Consider the following 21107-nt stretch of genomic DNA (forward strand, 5'->3'; position numbering starts at 1 on the left):
CGTTATTTCAGAATCAGTCAACTACAAGCCTAGCCCGGCAGGTAGAGCGCCAGACGGCTGTATGGGAGGTTGAGGGTTCGAGCCCTAGACTAGACCAACACTCAGGGTCTTAGAATAACTGAAGAGAATGTGCTATCTATGTATTTACATCTGCAAATGCTTAGACGTTCAAAGTTCCCTAACCTAAGGGAGTCCGGTACAATTTTGGATTTGCCTAGATGCAATTTGGAATGGCGGCATAAGTCCTTTTCCTTTATAGCCGCCAAGATTTGGAACTCAATACCTCCATTTGTAAGTGAAGCTAACGATCTTTTAACTTTTAAACGATTACTAGGCAATTATTTTAAGTTTAAATAACTCATTTCTTATTATGTTTGTACATAACTATTTTTAGGCATCTATTACATATTACATATTTACATAGATTATATAATCCTATTTCTTTTTTTCTTTTACACAATTTTGAGTTCACGCACACGTTTTAACGAGCGCTTGCTCTCCTAGGTGTCGCATGGTTAAATAAAGTATTGATTGACTGATTGATTGATTGATTGATTGGATAAGGATTGTAAACCGTAAGCCCCGTCTCCTGCATCTGAACTTCTTGAGCTTATCGCAAAGAGTAGGGCATGGAGTTCCCAGTGTTGGTCTGGCCTTGTCTCACGGGTGGGCGCTTCACATAGGGTTAACCTCATTGCTCCTTTTCCCTTTGGACAGAATTGTCCACGAAAAATTGCTATTCTACACAGAAATTCGGTTTACAATTTCCGCGAGTGATCAATTAGCATTGAGGCGGGGATACAGTGATATTTCGACCATCCAATAAAACGAAATAATTTACTGTAATCTATATACTGGCTCTCAGCCAGCAGTATTTGTGAGGAAATTTAGCATTTATTAATTTAGACTAGAATACTAGCTCAATGAACTTAAAGTTATTGCGTTACATGCTTCTGAAACTAAATCTAATTAATTAAGTGACTTTCCGAGGTTGGTGGTTAATTGTATCAGCTTTTCACAATACCAGAAGGCAACCTGATATAGATTGGCAAACAAGTAATTTCGCGTACGATACTGGCACAAAGGCAAAGGCTTTTAAAATTACCAAAAATATCAATACTCTATCTAAAGTCAGGAAATTCCAAACACAATGCAACGTTTATAAGCTTTGTAGTGTTTGCACTGTTAAAAAGTCGTCACACCTTTAAGAGACTCAATTAAGTATTGCCTTTAAACCAGGTCTTTATAGCTAGCAAGAGGAAAGTAAGGCACTTAATTACCGCAACATTTCCTCTATTTGGAACAATTTCCTTGATCTCTGGTGGCGTTCTGGGGAAGTCTGTTAAAGGACAAAAGATTCAACTTCCTCAGAAAATGATTAAAAAAAAATCGCTGAACTACCCCCAAGGCTTTGATATGTTATTATGTTTCTTTTTTTTTTTTTTTTCATAAAGAAAATTATGTTATATTTTAATGTAGCTTCACGGCTAATCTCTTGACAGCTCTGCTAGAAGTTTTCTAGCGTTGATGAAAAATATTAAAATAGTTTATCTTAACCTTCAACACTATTCAGATCGGTGGGGCTTGGTCCTTTGCGACCGTAGGTAGCCTCCTACGCTGCCGTCGTCTAAGGTTGTCATCATCACGTGACACCCCCTTCCCCCGTATGATATATACGTCGTGAGATGTAACAGCTAGTAAAGCAACAGCTTTTAACACGATCTCCTTAATGTTGCACTGAAAGTACTTTTGCCTTCTCTAAATGTCAACGTCAAACTGTTGCTTTGTTTACTAGCTGTTACTTCCCATGAAGTAAAGTTAAGTTCTGTAAATAAGAAAGTTCTAACTCTGGAAAAACAACGCGATTGCCTCGGAAACAGCAAATCTCGAAAACGATGACATTTCAAACCAAATTTTCCAGATAAATTCGCAAAGTTTGGCAGCTTTGACTTAAGGATTAAAATGTAAGGGGTTAAAGTCAGCGGGTGTAATCCCCTTCCCCAGCTCCGGACTAAATAGGGTCTATGAAAAAAGGCAAAAACTACCGCCTGACCTTGGAAAATTTCGAATTCCATAGGTGTGTAGAGCAATGGAGTGCTATTACAATTTGTATCCATAGGTGGTGAATCATTCACGAAGACGGTCTGCAGCTCCTGCGAAAGAATGGCAGATTTTAGTGACATTACAAACCATGCCAACTATTTTGGGTCATTACAGTTACTTTTAGACTCTGTGCCACTCACCGTCCGTAATCTCTGTTAACTTTTGTTTTGTCTCTTTCATAACACAATTCAGTTTTTCGTTAATTCATAAGGGCAGTCCAACAAGGAGAAAATGGAAATTTTAAGTACGTGTGCAAATTCCAGAATTGTTTATTTTGCATCTGCTACCTGAATCACTTTCTAGACTTAGTCGAAACTTTGCCCTTGTATTGGATAGGAAGTATATGAATGCTTTGTGACGTTGACCAGTCTGTAAACATTGTGCATTTAGAAGACCTTGGCCTTCGCGCTGGTTGACGTCCGTGCTGACGAGACCCAACCAAGTCGAAACAGCTGTCCACGTTTGCAATTCTTGGCTTTCAGTTTGGACTCGATCATGTCGTTGTCCTGTTAAGTTTCCTACGTAGTAATCAGCCTTGCTTCAATGTTATTCTATTTCTATTGTTGGCTGATCAGATCTTTTACAGATCCTGCGTTTACCAGCAGCATTTTCATTTGCGCTCCTTTGCCACATTTGTAGCTAATAATGAAACCTTTTAAAATTCAGCCGAACGTTACTTCACTTAAGCTTTTTAAAACAGCTAATTTTTAGAGAAAAACGAGAGTAAATAAGTTTACTAAAATTAATTATATCACAAGTTCCACTTTTTACAGCCATTACGTTGCGGTCCAGATGTAATACAAATGCTTTACCTTCAATTTCGTGAACAAGAATCCCACGCCCAGCATCGCTCACGGCAAATAAAACTCTTTGAAATACCCTTCTCTTAATAAGCGTCGTCCCCGCCGTCGCCGTCCTACGTGCATGAGTAAGGTCCCTAAAATTACGCTTTTGGGACGTGAATAATGGACCTGAACAAGCTAATTACGAAACCAATGTTCTTTCAAACTTTAAACGTTTTTCTGCTTCTAAATGCGTTTCTTAGCTTTACCTTGAATGCTAATCAATCTCAAACGAAGTTTTCTACAACTTCTTTCATTCGGCCACCTTTCTTTGAGAACTTTATGCCTTCAATTAAAGGCTGGGTCAACAAGATTTTCTATTTGCCGCTATTGAAGGAGGGAAAAGAATCCCTTCACCTGGAAGGTTTGAATGACTCTCTACCCCATGATTTTCCCCTTCGGTGCTCCTGAAACATTGTTTGTTATTTCTTCTAACGATTTGAAGGCCAAAAGAGGCAATTTTCTGTGTTATGAAGGAAAACAAGACCTCGGAAGCTTGTAAATTTGTGCCGCAAGGCGCCATCATGTCTTGCGCAATTTGACATTTCACGCTGTTTACATGTTGTGACCAGACGGTTGACTTCGACCACCGAACGTTTGGGGAGATCTTAGCAAACATTTCTCACACCGACAGGTTTCCAGATTTGCCTACTCATGGTGCTCCGCTGACGCGGATTCTCGGCTACAAATATCTGACTTCCTATCCAACACCAGGAAAAATCTAAAATGATGAAGGATAACATTAAAGCGATTTGTCAATCACTTTAAATTTATGGTTTCTTTTGTTATGGTTCCTTTATAGAAACCATCAATTTATAACCCACTCCACCCTGTATCAAGCAAAGGAAAAATCTGAGTCCAACTAAATAACCACTCACGTTTAAGTCATGGACAAACTTTCAAGAAAACGTAATATAAAGCTTTATCTGTTGTGAGCATGTAAAGGTTCAGTGTGTCCTTTCACAATTTTTTTCTAGTTGAATTTTAACAAACTATACCCAATAAGTGTACCCAAGGTTGTAGAAATTACGTACGCAATATAAAAGGGACTTTCCAATAGACGATTTTGCAAGGAACATGTCGGAAGAAAAGTTAATTTGCCCCGAAATTTTGCATTTACACGCACTTCCTCTTTGTCCCCCAGAGTAATAACCTGGCTTGAGCCCACGATCCATCCAAAAAACAGTATCTCGTCAGCGGTCAACTTCAACAAAAGAGCTCTTAACCTGAGTCCGCGATATTGTTATGTGATACTGGTCAACCTTGATTTGACAGCTGTCAATTAATCGTTATATGAATGTCCAATATTAAAGATGTACCTATGGTACTACTCTCTTATTTTTCAAGGTATGGGGTTTGGCTTAGGTACGTACAGAAATGAGAAACCAGAAACTGCAAGGGACCGCGTACGATAAACGCTGCCAACATAGGATCTACAAGAGATCTGATCAGCCAAAAAATGTATGAAGACAAGCAATAGACTGCAAGGCTGATACTACGTGAAAAACGTTTCGAGACACCAACATGACAAGAACCGATAAAGTAGGATCGCAACAGTGGACAGCTGTTTCGCGCTTCTTGGGACTCGTCAGCACTGTGTAGCGAAGATATATAACGCCAGCCCAACAGCCAACGCACATAAATTGCAAAATGACCCGTTCACTATATCAAGTTCCGTACTTTGAACTCACTTGCGCCCCGAAACCAGCGTTGCCACATCACGTGTTTCGGGGCGCAAGGAGACCAAGTGTCAAGATTAGTGTCTCGAAAAGCAAAAGAATAAATGTGGCTAGACAAGGCCAGCCTAAACATTTAAACATTCAACCGCATGGCTAGTACCATGCTTAAAAAACGCAGCGTATAGGATCTGAAAAGACCTACGGTCCGAGAATACAGAAATGAGAAACCGTAGGTCTTTTCAGATCCTATACGCTGCGTTTTTTAAGCATGGTACTGGCCATGCGGTTGAATGTTTAGTATCAGCCTTGCAGTCTATTGCTTGTCTTCGTACGTACAGACGTTTGTGGAAAGTCACGTGACAACCCAAATTTTTGAAATCGATGTGTTACCAGATTTTCTAAGGTATGGGGTTCCGCTCTCTCGCCTTCGGCGCGCAGGAGATCCGCTACTATCTGACAATGCAATGAAGCAACTAGTTTTCAATACTCAGAGAACAGAATACCTCATCCTCTAAACAATTTGCAGGGTCCACTGGAACTAGTGCGTTACTTTCTGAAAGAAAGAAAAAAAAGTAAAACAAAAGTTGTTGAACGTTTTGAATTGGTGTCTCCATGGTTGCATTCATTATTTTGAACGAAAAGTAAGTAAACTAATGTGAGTCTCGAATAAATTATGTACTACACAAGCGTTCGGTATTTACGGTGCGAAATATTGAAAATTAAATTGTCAGTAAGTCTTATTAAAGCTATTGTCTTCTTGCACTGAAAACTCAATTAAGTCTTCATTTTTGCCGTTGGCTGTAAACGCCATGCTTAAACTCTCTAAAGATAGATGAAGACGAAATGTCCACTATGTCACGAGCGTAGGACAAATGAAAAATCTGAGTCCCCCGACGTCTAAAGCAAGTTGAGGAACAAAAATACATTACTTGATATATCTTATCAAAATGAAAACCTAAAGGGGTCCAACCACCCCCACCCCCTTTATAATAATAATAATAATAATAATAATAATAATAATAATATTTAGTGAGGGAATCCAACTCGCCAAAGGCGGTTTTCAGTGGAGCCCTCCTAAATAAAAATCACCTAAAAATGACATAAATAAGATTTATATGTACCAAGGTGGAAACATGAATTTGCTTGTAATTTCAAAGGTAATATTTCCTAGTAAGTGCTAATATGAGGATTTAAGCTTCCAAATATTGGTATTATAAAATGTTTTTGCTTTCTAGGTTTACGTTTCTGTGTATTTTTTCCCGGCGATTTAAAGTTTCGAAATTATGTACCCGTATTATCTGTCAAACCATTGAATAGGGTGTATCTTTCTATTATCCCATATAACAGTTTTACTGGACTGAAAAGTTGTGATGTAAGAATAAAACGTTAATCATACAATGTTGATATATATCAATGAAATAAAAAAAATACAACAAACCTGATGACAATGTATCAAAGCCACTATCAAAGTACCTTTCCGGAAAAACGTTTTCACTTGTAGACGCTACGTCGTTTTTCCACTAAAGGAAAACAAAAAGGTAACAATATGATATTATTTGTGTCGATAAATGACTTATGCTAGTGTTTCATATATTTGTTCCTTCCTCACCTTGCCTCGTTTGTTTTGGAAAGTTTTGTATTTAATTTACCTCAGGATGCGAACGTCGGTAAATTCTGTCCAATGACTAATCCCAAAGTATTAATCAATGGGCGGCGTTTGTTTGATCAAAGTGCAATAAATTGTTCTGATCTAGTACAATACAATATAAAGGCAGTACAGGTACAGTGTGGTATAGTAAACATGAGCAACGTAAGGGAACAGCACAGGACAACTGGGTTTAATTCCGTAGAGTAAACTACAGTTCCCGAGGACCGGGGATATCTCAGAAAGTTTCATATACCTTCCAAAGAGAAAGGTACCCCTTTCACCTGCCCAATGAGCATGAGGAAAACGCAGTCGTTAGGTGTGTTTGTTTGAGATACACGGCACGGTGCCATACAATACAATGCGCTGCAATACGTAATCCAAAACAATGCAATACATTATAATTACAATGCAATACAAAACATTGTAAAATAGGTCAAATTATTCTCGCAGTTTGATTGGTTCTTACTCGTGATCGATTAGAGGGCAGACGCACAGATAACGTCAAAATAGCAAACATTTTCCCTCTGTTTTTTAAAATGGCCAAACGTTTTCAGAATTAAGATAATATTTTACGTCACTGGGCGAAAGATAAGGTACAAAACAGTCTTTTCTAGGGCGTGAACAGGTACAATAAGCAGGAAGAAAGAAAACGCCTTTTTTTTTTAGAAAATGACTCAGAAAAAATACTCGAACAGTGTAGATTTCATTCGGCAGTCGAGCCAAACTAAACCAAACACAAAATTGATCTTGAAATTACTACAAGGTAAGAAACCATTGCTTGGTCTCGAATTTAACAAAGCCAATAAGCAAAATGTTTATGAGAATAATTGGTTAAAAAATTCCTCTTTTCTCAGTCTCAAAATAATTGGTGACACAGATTGATGTCAGGAATAAAACATCACAACACTACCGTCTTAAAATCAGTTAAAATAAACACATAACCTTGCTTTCCGACGCGAATGTTCCAACAAAATCTATTGTTATTTTCGGATTCTACAGCTTATCAGCTTTATAATGATATATAGTTTACCGTGGTTTTCTTTAATGCAGCGCGTAAAGAAAGCATTTTCCGGAAAGCACCCCTGAAGGTCTACAGTAACCTCAAGATGAAGGCACGGAGAGAAACCAAATCACCTAGTTAAAATGAACATCTGTGCTTGTAGACTGATAGTTGTAAAACATGATCCAGTGAATTTCATTTTCCCATGGCTTTTCTTTTTGTAGAAATACTAAACCAAAGATGGCTTATTAAGTATGCATAAATCAGTGTCAAATGGCCATTTTTGCAGGGGGTCTCCTTAACTTGAAGGGAATAAATTATTTTGACCCACTTTTTTTGCCACAATTACTCACTCACCAAACCCAACATTTTTGCCAAGTTTGAGCGAAGTCGTATGGTCGGCCATTCGTTTCAAAATTACGATAGGGTATAGCGGGTTTTTCTTTTGCGTATACTTGTTTACATACGTTACGTATGGGCTTTAAGCTCACATATACGACCGTTTAGATCGCGTATATACGCATTTTTAAAGGGCCACACATTTGCGTAAATTCAAGCGCGAGGATATGCGAAATAAATGCCCAAATATACGCGTCCTACAAGGACCCATATATACGCGTGCTAAAATGCGCGTATATGCGGGTCTCGTAAATTACGTTATATATGCCAGCACGAAATGTGTCTTTTTAGGAGAATGGCTGTTCGTGTATGATAGCAATGAAAATTACTTTAACTAGGAATCGTCAATATGGCGGCAGTGGTAAAATGCCTAGCTTGTCTTGCTCTATCTGCTATTTAATGTTTGTTACTGCAGCTCTCCAGTGAATGAACTTCTAGAAACAGTTATGCGTGTTTTGAATGACTGTTCAAGATTTTATCCTAACTCTAATCGTCGTGAAGTTGCTGTGGATTACTCCGTATATCGTTTACTGGCCTGCGTAGCTCGGCGGTTTTTAAGCAATTTGAACGCTAAGAAAGCGGCGAGGCCGCGATAACGAGCGCCAAATGCTGCGTAGCCACGAGGAGCCTGGGGAGTTCCTGCTCGTTTTCGCGGCTTTGTCGCTATGTGCGCTCGCGCTCAAATTGCTTAAAAAATTGCTAAACCGCCAAGCTACGCAGGCTAATCCGTTAGTTGATTCATTGGACAGAGGCACCAAGGCGAATGCTGAGAGGATACGGCCTCTAGAATCGCTGGTGAGACAAATGCAATATTTACTACTTAGATGGGAAATGTTTGCATTAAGAGCAGTTTCATGCACCTCAGTGTACTCCCACTAGGGCTTTGCCAACTGCATCAGCTTCTAAGGGAAGACTGGGTCGTCCAGCCCATGATATATCAATACCTCAAAGGGAGTTTTAGGAAACAAAATGTGATTTTAGTGTAAGTCCTATTGGGTCTTCACAAGATAATTCATCTGGTTGGGTGTTATCATCAAATGTGTCCTTGACAGCTAGTATTTCCAGTATTACATACATCTTGTGAAATCACTGCGTTCACCCATATTGGTTGTGCGTACAGCATGGTTATTCCATGCCTCAACTAGGAGGTTTAACTGGTTGTTAATTCTGGAAAGAAATATGTAATACAAACAGAACAGATCGATTATGCTGATCGATTCCAGGATGTCATTTTCTTCCATCTGGTAGAACAGAGTGTAGTAGAACTGACCAACTTCAATAAAGACTTCTCTCCAGAGACGTTCAATTCACTGGTTGTGTATAGACAACCCAGCAATTTTGCTTCCCCTATTAAATCCCCTGTGCCATAGCATAGCTCTTCTTACCTCTAAATTTGCATCCCCTTCATCTGAACACACTCTAGAGGGCAATCTATAACTTTGCACAGCAGCTAAGAACAGAGCGAGCCTAGTAGCAGCAGAATTTTTTGTTGCACAACTTAAAGTCTAAAGCCCTGTCAAAACCACCATGTATCACAAACCTCCAACTGGCAGTGTAGTCCATCAATGTGCCAGAGAGAATTAGGTCCCCTGACGCCTTGTGATGGTATTGAACCACCTCAAATCAGACCCTGCTGAGTCAGTTTGAAAAAACCTTTCCCTTACATGCTGACGCTGAACATAGATGTTTCTACTTGGCAAATGACCCAGCATAATACCGATACCAGAATTTGAAAACCCACGTCAGACTTATTTCTCGAATCATCAGGGCCGGGTTGTTCGAAAGCCGGTTAACGCTGACCCAGGATTAAAAGCTAACCCAAATATAAATTTTTCTCATAAAACTGTTTTCCACTGCTTATGCTTTGCATAGTTTGAGATTACTCAAGTTCAAAACTAAACTGCAAACATTTCCCATCTATGTAGTAAGTATTGAATTTGTCTCACTGGCAATTCGAGAGGCAGAGTTCTCTGAGCATTCTGTCCTAAACGGTGAACAGAATCCACAGCAACTTCACGACGAACGATCAAGTTCTCTGCCATGTTACGATTAGCGTGGGGATAAAATCTTGAACACTCATTCAAAACACGCATAACTGTTTGTAGAAGTTCAGTCACTGGGGGAGCTGCAGTAACAAACATTAAATAGCAGATAGAGCAAGACAAGCCATTTCGCCACTGCCGCCATATTGACGATTTTTAGTTAAAGTAATTTTCATTGCTATCATACACGAACAGCCATTCTCTTAAAAAGACACATTTCGTGCTGGCATATATAACGTAATTTACGAGACCCGCATATACGCGCATTTTAGCACGCGTATATATGGGTCCTTGTAGGACGCGTATATTTGGGCATTTATTTCGCATATCCTCGCGCTTGAATTTACGCAAATGTGTGGCCCTTTAAAAATGCGTATATACGCGATCTAAACGGTCGTATATATGAGCTTAAAGCCCATACGTAACGTATGTAAACAAGTATACGCAATAGAAAAACCCGCGTATACCCTGTCGTGATTTTGAAACGAATGGCCAACCATAAAATCGTTGATTTGAGCTGTATCACCTCCTGCCTGGTTTTGCCTGGTTTTGCCTGGTTTTCTCGTGGACACACTCTTAAAATTTCTGGAGTATCTGTCTCAGCCATACATACCATGTCTGTTTGCATTTCCTCGTCACCCATGTCGATTTGTCTTTCTCCTTCCCCGTCTTTCGCCTCTGTTACTCCACCACCACCTTTCACTTTTTCATATTCAGTTTCTGGAACTGTCTGTTCTTGTGATAGCTGGGTTACCTCTGTTGGCCATTGATTGGGGTCGTTTCCGTGGTTAGCTGAAAGCGGTTGTACTGAAGTGTTTTCCTGGTGTTCCAAACCATTTAAAGACAAGTCGGGACAACTCACCTAGTAAGTGCGAGTTATACAAATGAGATTTGGCTGGCTAAATCAAAGCAGTGAAAAAACGAACAGAGTGATCAAAATTGTCAGTACTTACACTCTGATAGTTTTTAACAACAACTCTCACTTCTTTCTGGTTCTGTGTGTTACCTAGAAAACAGATGACAATAAATTCATCAGTAATGCAAATAAGTTTTAAGCATAAAATTATGCAAGTTATCATCTACTGAAGTCTCAATCTCTATTTTGTGGGCTGTAGTAACTCTGCCCCTGTCGAGCGCGGTCGCAGAGCTAAAAAAGTTTCTTAATTGCATTTTCGACTACAAAACACGGAATATGTTGAAGTATGAGGTGCTATTCCTTGCGATTTTGCAGGAATGTGCTGGATTAGATCCTATTTTTAAACCTCCAGGGCTGATATTGAGTTTGAATTATGATCTTTTACTCTGAGATAGGGTCGCTGAATGCGGAGTTTATATTTTGTTAAATTTACATCGTTTCTGCTTATCTAAGTCACGTCCATCGAACCCATAAATTTAATTAGAAAGAACTTTTCTTGATAAGCAAAATAATTTTTCCTCACTTGAGTATTGCCCGACCGAACCGTGAAATTGTGGACCACTGAGTACTGGGTTCGTTGATGTGTCATTTTGAACTCCTCCTGATCTGGTTTCTTCCATAGTGGTACTCTTAAAAGAAAGAAAAAAGAAAACAGAAGTGATTTTGTACAAACTAATCCATTCAAACCATCTTAAGCAGTCCATTACTGCCTTAAAGATCCAAGTTAAGACTCTTTTCAGACTTAGGTATTTTAGGTAGACCTGAACATAAGCCTCATTGGCTTCCCTGGGCGTCCTTGCCTAATATACATTGATGTGTTGTTGTCACATTTATAAATGGCAAAAATAAAACAAGAACAATAACAAGTGAGCCAAAAGTGGCGATTACATACAGATTCAATAAGAAACACAAATGTCCTCTATTGAATTTACGCCTACAGTGACAGGACAAACTAAATACCGTTGCAGTTGCAGAGTTTGTTAAAAGTCTACGCATCCCGTTAAACAAAGGCTTTTTTCGACGTCAGCACTATAGATATTTATAGTAATGACTGTACGCTGCAGCAGTCATGACACTTTTCTCAGGGAATAATATTTTTAAATAGTGTAAGTAGTTTACAAACGCATTAGCTCATACCTCAATTAAGACGTATACAGCTCTGTTTGATTTTGCTGCTCGTAGAATGTTCTTTCCATTCCATTCCGCCGAGTGGTCTTTTCCTTCACACTGAAGTGAACAAGGACAGAAGTACCTCTTTCCTGCTTCATCCTTTGTGAAAAACGCAAACCTAGAATGGACAAAGATATCAAGAGAAAACATCACATGTTAACTGGAATATCATAAAACGTAAAACTTCCAGTGGAACGCCTACATAATGAGCAGCCTATCTCTATAGAACTCTAGCTCCAGTATAATGAGGAATTATCGGTGAATAGCATTACTGACCGCCGGTTTCAAGTATTATCAGAAGAAGCGGATCCGAAAGTTGTAAATAGTTACTAATATTAAAAACATGTACACTGTATATACCCCTGTGTAATAACATAATCTGTAGGAAAGGCTATTCTTACCGCTTGCTTCTCAACTGTGGTAATTCTCTAATGAGAGTTTCCCTTATCTCTCCTTCAGTTGTGTTCACATTTAATGTAATCTTTACAGCGGCCTTCTTCCTTTCATCTCTATTCGATGATGTTACGAATTCACTTGAATATACTCGAAACGTTTTCCGGAAAGGCCTTTTTCCTCCAACACTACCTTCGTCCTCTTCAGAAGTGGAGATTAGGTTACAGGCACCTCCTTTTCTTTTGGTTCCCATAGTTACTGAAAAGATGCAAAGGAAAAACATCATTGATAACGAAGCAAAGACCATTTCAGTAATATTACAAGGTAATATTCCGCAGTTGATGATTATACGAAAGATGTTAATTCACCACTGAAGTAGAAATCTTCAAATTTGGACGTAAATCTAACAGCTGTAAACAGACATTCAGCCATGTCGTTTACATGTATAAACTTTCCGTAAATATTATGATGATAAATAGCCGAATTCGATATATCAAACAGAGAGCAAATTATCATTATTGTTTATTTATTTGTTTTGCATTTTTATCTATTAAATCACATTTAATTAGCCCGACTTTGTAAACAGCAATAACATCGACTGAGAGTCAGCAAGTAAAGCTAAGAAATCGACTTCAGTTATAAGCACGGCACTTTCATCACAAAGCTGGTTTCAGTTTCCATTGCAAAAATTTACTGCCGGAACGACTACGTATTTTGTAAATGTTTCCACGTTACAAGAACGTTGCTTGAAACGGCCCTGAAAGATGTTAGACCATGTGTGAAATGCAATATCGTTCGATACATATGCATGGTCAAATATTATCAGCCTCTTTGAGCCACTCATTGTTCAGCCCCGAAGATCGTCAGGGCATCAAGCTAATAGTACGCATAAGTTCCGCGACTAATGTTTCGTCGATAACTAAGCGAAAGTCAAGGCGCAGGGTGAGACGCTCCGAGTAATCAGAAGACCTGGCAAGTAGACTTTGATCATGGTGAACGGAGTACTGATTCTCAGTAAATGCGGAGAAAGAATTAATTTAAATTTTAATAAGATATTAAGACATGTGTACTGGAGAAAATATTAGCTCCAGGGTCCAGTAGATAAGACTGTCAACTTATGTAGTATTATTCCATTATTTTTCGTTCTTTTGTATTTTGAAACCTCAAATAAATAAAACTAAACCCGTCATACACTTCTATCCACCATGTAGCCAAAGCTGTGTTGCCAAAGCCTAGCGTATTGTGAAAAACAGTTCCTCTTTTCTCTCTAACACTGTGACAGTCGCGACTAAAATATGCTAAAACGCAGTAAGTGGTAGTCTTTGGTTGTTTCTATGGTAATCATTCTATTGTTATTATGACTCAATCACGTGACGATAAAAAGTCACAAATATCAAACAAATTAGCACATATTAAATTTAGACGCCGACAGAGAATTTCGGAGAGAACTGAATCTTGGTCCAAGTTGTACAGCCGGTAATTAATAAAAGAGAAACCAAAACGACATTCCAGCGTCTGCTTTATAGCAGAACTTGACCCGCTGAAGGCAGGAACAGATCCGGCAGACTAGCTTGGCAACATACATAAATTGATGAACGTTTATGAGCGGATGAGACATGCTTTGAATGTCGTTAACTCGAACTCCGTTGTCTTGAGTTCACTTCTGTCATTTCCTATTGAATATGCTTTTTTGGTCATTCACTTCGGCCATCTCGAACCGGCCCTCTATCCATCTCAAAACTATCCATTTCCTTTTGCTGAGAGTTCAAATATTGACTAACTACTTCTGAAACAAGGAAGTAAACAGGAAGCGACGTACTCAAAGTTTTACGCATGGCTCGGGTATAAATTTCGTGATTCACGGCAAATAGATTGATGTCTAAAATATCCCAATGTTTCTATTTACAATCCATTCAACAATTCTTGTGCATGATGCACGATTCATTCGATCAAGATGAGACGCCGCAGACGTCCAAACACGCTGTAAAGGAACCTACTTCACTCGGTACTTTTCGAGATGCTCGATCAAAAATTTAGTGTCAGGTTTTTCTCAAGCACTGCTCGAATTCAAGTAAGAAAATTAACTTGCTTTACCTCAGAGTACTGAGGAGATTGCCTCCTGGAAGAGACACTTTGTTTAATACAATGAGCGTGGACTTACCGCAATCGCAGGATGTTTCAAGTGATATTAAAGTCTAAAGTTCCCGAAAAAAACACCGTCTTTACGTGGTTGTTCTTCCAATTTTAAGGTACCTGAAGCCTTCAAACTAAGCCATCTTCATTAAAAGCACGGACAAACACAGGAAGACTATAAAGTGCACACCGAAGCAACTGCTAACTGAGAAATGTTCACATGTATGCATAATAAAATATGCCACTGTGATCATGTGATCGAACCAAGGGATATCATTCAGTGCAGGAGACAAGATACCAAGAGGTCACTATCAAAAGTTGATGTTTATGTGTCACGCATTTAGATTGTCTTTACAAAGCAGGGAGCCGGAAGCAGGGAGCCGTGTAGCTAGTAAAAGGCAAACCGAGGAACTTGCCTGAAGTCATTTTTTCCTCGTTTTTGTTGTTGTAAAATACGTGCATGTACCTTGCTGCGACTGGAAAACAGCCCAGTTCATTGAGTCAGTCAAAATCAAAACAATACACATTCTGGGTCCATATTGATGGTGAACAAACGGAGCAGGTGAACAGTCACAATTGAGACAGTCGTATACTGTTACACCTAACTGGGAAATTGCCATAAATCGATAATAAATATGAATTGTCAGAATTAAATAACAACGTGTTTGACTTATCCGACAAATAACATGTTAAGTGGCCAGTAAATCCTTATCTTAACTACATGAAAGACAACATTTTCGATAAAATCAACGCTTTAGTTAACCATCTCAGTTCACGTTATGGTAAATTTTATTAGTATTACGGTTTGTAAAGTTGACATAGTCTTGGAGGAGTAACTTTAACTAAGTCTTCTTTTATACGCAAATTGAGCCAGCGAAAATTGATCCGTAGTTAAATGTCACACGTACATGCAAATCTTGACAATTATTATTACAATAACATACAGCTCGTTATTAAAATTGAGATGGCCCAAAAATGTCAGTTGTGAACCGAGGGAGCGCGCTCACTCGCTGCGCACTGTTTCTTTCTGTCACATTTCTCTCCATAACAGACTCTAAGCAGTCCCTAACACATACACAATCAAACACTGGTACTAGGAGAAAAGTGCTCAGTCAAGTGAAGGAGACAAACTTCACTCAAATTTCACAAGACTGATCTATAGTGAAATGGATTTCAGTGAAACAACCACTGAAATAATTGTTCAGCTCCGTCAGGGTATCAAGCTGATAGTATCCATGCGTCCAACTTATGTTTGATCGATGAAACGAAAACAGTCAAGGCTCGCGGTGAGTCGCTCCGAGTAATGAGAAATACCTGCGTTTCCTTCCTGACAAGTAGACTTTGATCACGGTGAGCGGAGTACTGATTCTCAGTAAATGCGGAGAAAGAATTGATTTAAACTTTCATAAGATATTACGGCATAAGTACTAAAGAAACTATTAGCTTCAGGGTCCAGTAGATAAGACTGTCAACTTATGTAGTATTATTCCTTTATTTTTCGTTCTTTTGTATCTTGAAACCTGAAATAAATCAAACTAAATCCGTCATATGCTTCTATCCACCATGTAGCCAAAGCTGTGTTGCCAAAGCTTAGCGTATTGTGAAAAACAGCTCCTCTTTTCTCTCCAACACTATGACAATCGCGACTAAAATATGCTCACACACAGTAAGTGGCAGTCTTTGGTTGTTTCTATGGTAATCATTCTACTGTTATTATGACTCAATCACGTGATGATATAAAGTCACAAATTTCAAAACAAATGGCACCACATATTAAATTTAGACACCGACAAAGAATTTTGACAGAGAACTGAATTTGCGTTTACGTTGTACAACCGGTAATAAAAGAGAAACCAAAACGACATTCCAGTGTAAGCTTTATAACAGAACTTGGCACGCTGAAGGCAGGTACTGATGAGAACTTTATGAGCGGATGATATATTTTAAACGTCGTTAACTCGAACTCGGTTGTCTGGAATTCCTTCCTATCATTTCCCCCTTAATGCTCTTTTTCTGTCATTTACTATCGGCCATCTCGAACTGGCCTCCGATCCATCTTAAACGATCCGCTTCGTTTCCCTTAAAAGAGTCCAAATATTGACAAACTACTAACCAAGGAAGTAAATTAACAGGAAGCGACATACTCAAAGTTTTACGCATGGCTCACTTATGAATCTCGTGATTCACGGCAAATAGATTTGATGTCTAAAATATCCCAATGTTTCCATTTACAATCCGTTCAACAATTCTTGTGCATGCTGTACGATTCATTCGATCAAGATGACACGCCGCACACCAAAAACGCTGTAAAGGAACTTACTTTACTCGGTGCTTTTCGAGATGCTCGATCAAAAATTTAATGTCAGGTTTTTCTCAAGCAGGGCTGGAATTCAAGTAAGAAAATTGACTTGCTTTACCTCAGAGTACTGAGATTGCCTCCTGGAAGAGAAGTTGCGTACATGCTATGCTACACAACAATTACACACTTTGTTGAATACAATGAGCGTGGACTTACCGCGATCGCAGGATGTCTCTAGTGATATTAAAGTCTAAAGTTCCCGAAAGCTCTAAAACCGTCTTTACGTGGTTGTTTTCCAATTTTGAAGCAGACCTGAAGCTTTCAAACTAAACCATCTCCATTAAAAGCACGCACAAACACAGTAAAACTATAAGGTGCATACCGAAGCAACTGCTAACTGAAAAATGTTCACATGTATGCATAATAAAAATATGCCACTATGATCATGTGAACGAACCAAGGGATATCATTTATGCAGGAGACAAGATACCAAGAGGTCATTATCAAAAGTTGATGTTTACGTGTCACGCATTCAGATTGTCTTAACAAATACATTTTTGAAAGCAGGGAGCCGGGTAGCTAGTAAAAGGCAAACCGAGGAACTCAGTCATTTTTTTTCGCTCGTTTTTGTTGTTGTAAAAAACGCGCATGTACCTTGCTGCAACTGGAAAACAGCCCAGTTCATTGAGTCAGTCACTCAGAGGCAATCAAAACAATACGCATTCTGGGTCCATATTGATGATGAACAAATGAGCAGATGAACAGTCACAATTGAGACAGTCGTATACTGTTACACCTAACTGGGAAATTGCCATAAATCGATAATAAATATGAATTGTCAGTATTAAATAATAACGTGTTTGACTTATCTGACAAATAACATGTCAAGTATATCCAGTGAATCCTTATCTAAGGTACATGAAAGACAACATTTTCGATAAAATCAACGCTTTAGTTCAGCATCTCAGTTCACGCTATGTTATATTTTATTAGCATTACCCCTTGTTAAGTTGACATTAGTCTTTGAGGAGTAACTTTGACTAAGTCTTCTTTTATGAGCAAATTGAAACAGCGAAAATTGATCCCATTACGTGACGTAGGTAAATGTCACACGTGCAAATTATGACAATTATTATTACAATAACATACAACTTTGTATTAAAATTGAGATTGCCCAAAAGTGTCAGTTGTGAACCGAGGGAGCGCGCTCTCTCACTGCTCACTGTTTCTTCCTGTCACATTTCTCTCCATAACAGACTCTAAACAATCCCTAACATATACATATTCAAAAATTGGTCCTGGGAGAAAATTGCTCAGTCATGAAGTGAAGGAGACAAACTTCACACAAATTTCACAAGACTGATCTATAATGAAATGGATTTCACTGAAACAACCACTGAAATCATTGTTCAGCCCCGTCAGGGTATCAACCTGATAGTATGCATAAGTCGTGCAATAACTTATGTTTGATCGATGAAACGAAAACAGTCAAGGCTCACGATGAGACGCTCCGAGCAATGAGAAATACCTGCGTTTCCTTCCTGACAAGTAGACTTTGATCATGGCGAACGGAGTACTTATTCATAGTAAATGCGGCGAAAGAATTAATTTAAACTTTCATAGAATATTAAGGCACAGGTAGTAAAGAAGATATTAGCTCCACGGTCCAGTAGATTAGAATGTCAACTTATGTAGTATTATTCCTTTATTTTTCGTTCTTTTGTGAAACCTCAAATAATTTTAAACCTGACATACACTTTTATCCACCATGTAACCAGAGCTGTGTTTAATACCAAAGCCTAGCGTATCTTGAAAACCAGCTCCTCTTTTCTCTCCCGAACACTGTGACAGTCGCGACTAAAATATGCTCACACACAGTAAGTGGTACCAGTCTTTGTTTCTATGGTAATCATTCTATTATTATTATGACTCAATCACGTGACAATAAAAAAGTCACAAATTTCAAACAAATTAGCACCATGAACATATTACATTTAGACGCCGACAGAAAATTTGGGAGAGAACTGAATTTTCGTCCAAGTCGTACAGCCAGTAACAAAAGAGAAACCAAAACGACATTCCAGCGTCTGCTTTATAACAGAACTTGCCCCGCTGAAGGCACCAACAGATCAGACTAGCTTGGCAACATACATAAATTGATGAACGTTTATGAGAGGATGAGATACACTCTGAATCAGTGAATGTCGTTAACTCGACCTCAGTTGTCTTAAATTCACCTCTGTCATTTTCCCTTGAATATGTTCTTTTGGTCATTTACTGTCGGCCATCTCGAACCGGCCCCCGGTCCATCTCAAACTATCCCTTTCGTTTCCCTTTTAAAAAAGAGTTCAAATATTGACCAACTACCAGATGTAATCAAGGAAGTAAACAGGAAGCAACATACTCAAAGTTTTACGCACGGCTTGTGTCGAATTTCGTGATCCCCGGCAAATAGATTGATGTCTAAAATATCCCAATGTTTCTATGTGCTATCCGTTCAACAATTCGTGTGCATGCTGCACGATTCTTTCGATCAAGATTAGACGGTGCAGACCAAACACACTTTAACTGGTACTTTTCGAGATGCTTAATCAAGAATTTAATGTCAGTTTTTTCTCAAGCAGGGCTGGAATTCAAGTAAGAAAATTAACTTGCTTTACCTCAGAGTACTGAGGAGATTGCCTCCTGGAAGAGAAAATTGCCTACACGCTATACTACACAACAATTACAGACTTTGTGGAATACAATGAGCGTGGACTTACTGCGATCCGCCACAGGATGTCTTAAGTGATATTAAAGTCTGAAGTCCCCGAAAGTTCTAAAACCCACTTCAGGCGGTTGTTTTCCAATTCTAAAGTACTTTAAAACTAAACCATCTCCATTAAAAGCACGCACAAACACAGAACAACTAAGATGCGCATACCGAAGTAAATATTCACATATACGCGTAATACAATATGCTACTAAGATCATGTGAACGAACCAAGGAATGTAATTTTATGCAGAAGACATGACAGGTTCGAGAGGTCACTAATTTTTGTATGTTTATGTGTCACGCATTCAGATTATCTTTACAAATACGTTTTCGGAAGCAGAGAGCCGGGTAGCTAGTAAAATAAGAAGTGCATACCGAACAAAAACAATCAACAGTCCTTTAGTTACACACGATTCGGTTTAAAGCAATAGATTTGCTTGTGGGGTCGTGTTTACACTAAAAACAGAAATACGTACAGTAATAATATGATAATTCTACAATTCTAACAATTGTACAATTTTACGATTCTAATAATTTAAAATTGTAAAAAAATGATTCTATAATTCTAATAAAACTTATCAAAGCAGATCCTAAGAAATGATCACATGTACCCATAACAAAATATTCTGATAAGATCATGTGAACGAACCAAGGTAGGGTATGTAATCTTTAAGCAGAAGACATGACAAGATTAGAGGTCACTAAAGTTGGCCCGCTTTTTTTTGGATGTTTATGGTTGTTTGCCATTTCCTCGGAAAAACCGGTTGGTCGACAGTTGTATTAAATGGGACGTGTCAAATCCCGAATGGAAATTTCCATTTTCACGACTTTTTCCCGGAAGATAGGAGCAAAGGCGATCCAAACCAAAAGGCCAGGAACTGGTAAAACGAACAAATAGAACGCACATTTTCCATTCGGAAAGTCCGTTTGGGAATTTTGGTCTACCTTTCAAGAAATCCCCTTTTCCAGAGAAAATTTATGTCCGGGGAGACAAAATTGATCTTTCCATCTAAACGCAAATCAACGCAACTGCACAGTTTCCCGCTAATCCACGTAATGATTTCTCACACATGTCAGAGAAAACTTTTTCTAGCTAAAACTCAAATTTTATGAAAGTTCTTTGACATAGGAGCGCCATATATATTTGTAGCCATGATAAGTACTAGTTGCACTCTTTTCAAAATAACAAGATATAGTGGAACCTCCTGATATAACGAAGGGCCAAGGAACTGGAAAATATGTTCGCTATAACGAGATTCATTGTATTGAGGTTCTTTTCCATATATTTTACTTTTACTGGGGCCAGGAAAATCGTTCGTTTTATCGAGGACTTCGTTATATAGAGGTTCGTTAAACCAAGTTTCCACTGTAGAAAAATCTCAGGGTTTTCAATGTGACCGCAATAAAAAGCAGTAACTAATTTCCACCGGGACCCTTACTCTTAATCACTCGGGCATTGTTAAGTTATGGGAAACGAGGTGACCCCGGGGGTGAAAGGGAGTAAGTGTTCTAAGTCTGCGAGCGTGAAACTCGTCGCTGGGGGAGGAGAGAAGGTCGCTGATCCGTGATTCCGGTCCTCCAGCAATTCACGAGAAGACAAAGTACAGTGGCATAACATTAGACCACCAAAAACAACTGGGCCCGTTGAATACAAAATTAGGATGCTCGTTCGTGCGGGCCCCGGTGAGAATAAACCGAGATGGACAAAGACGATGGTCAAGTAAATAG

At 38.8% G+C, this 21107-nt stretch overlaps 1 protein-coding gene across 4 annotated transcripts in view; it reads right to left on the reverse strand.

Annotated features, from left to right (window-relative positions):
- LOC110049178 (uncharacterized) overlaps positions 1–19575 on the reverse strand; it is a 65559-nt gene extending 45984 nt beyond the window's left edge. The window contains exons 1-10 of one of the 4 annotated variants that reach the window (XM_089272570.1): positions 19387–19575; positions 12201–12450; positions 11767–11917; positions 11153–11258; positions 10667–10719; positions 10327–10575; positions 6063–6144; positions 5128–5177; positions 2054–2153; positions 1281–1339 (exon numbers count right to left, since the gene is read on the reverse strand). In XM_089272570.1, coding sequence (XP_089128696.1) covers positions 1281–1339; positions 2054–2153; positions 5128–5177; positions 6063–6144; positions 10327–10575; positions 10667–10719; positions 11153–11258; positions 11767–11917; positions 12201–12445 — 1095 coding nt within the window. In that variant the 5' untranslated portion in view covers positions 12446–12450; positions 19387–19575. Of the gene's footprint in view, positions 1–1280; positions 1340–2053; positions 2154–5127; positions 5178–6062; positions 6145–10326; positions 10576–10666; positions 10720–11152; positions 11259–11766; positions 11918–12200; positions 12451–14353; positions 14985–16840; positions 17097–19386 lie in introns of those variants that run through there. The other 3 variants (XM_089272569.1, XM_089272568.1, XM_089272571.1) reach the window with 3 other exon arrangements.
- Between the last annotated feature and the right edge of the window lie 1532 nt (positions 19576–21107).

The sequence above is a fragment of the Orbicella faveolata genome, unplaced genomic scaffold (genome assembly GCF_042242905.1).
Source record: "Orbicella faveolata isolate gen_17 unplaced genomic scaffold, um_ofav_v1 contig_35, whole genome shotgun sequence".
Lineage (NCBI taxonomy): Eukaryota > Metazoa > Cnidaria > Anthozoa > Scleractinia > Merulinidae > Orbicella > Orbicella faveolata.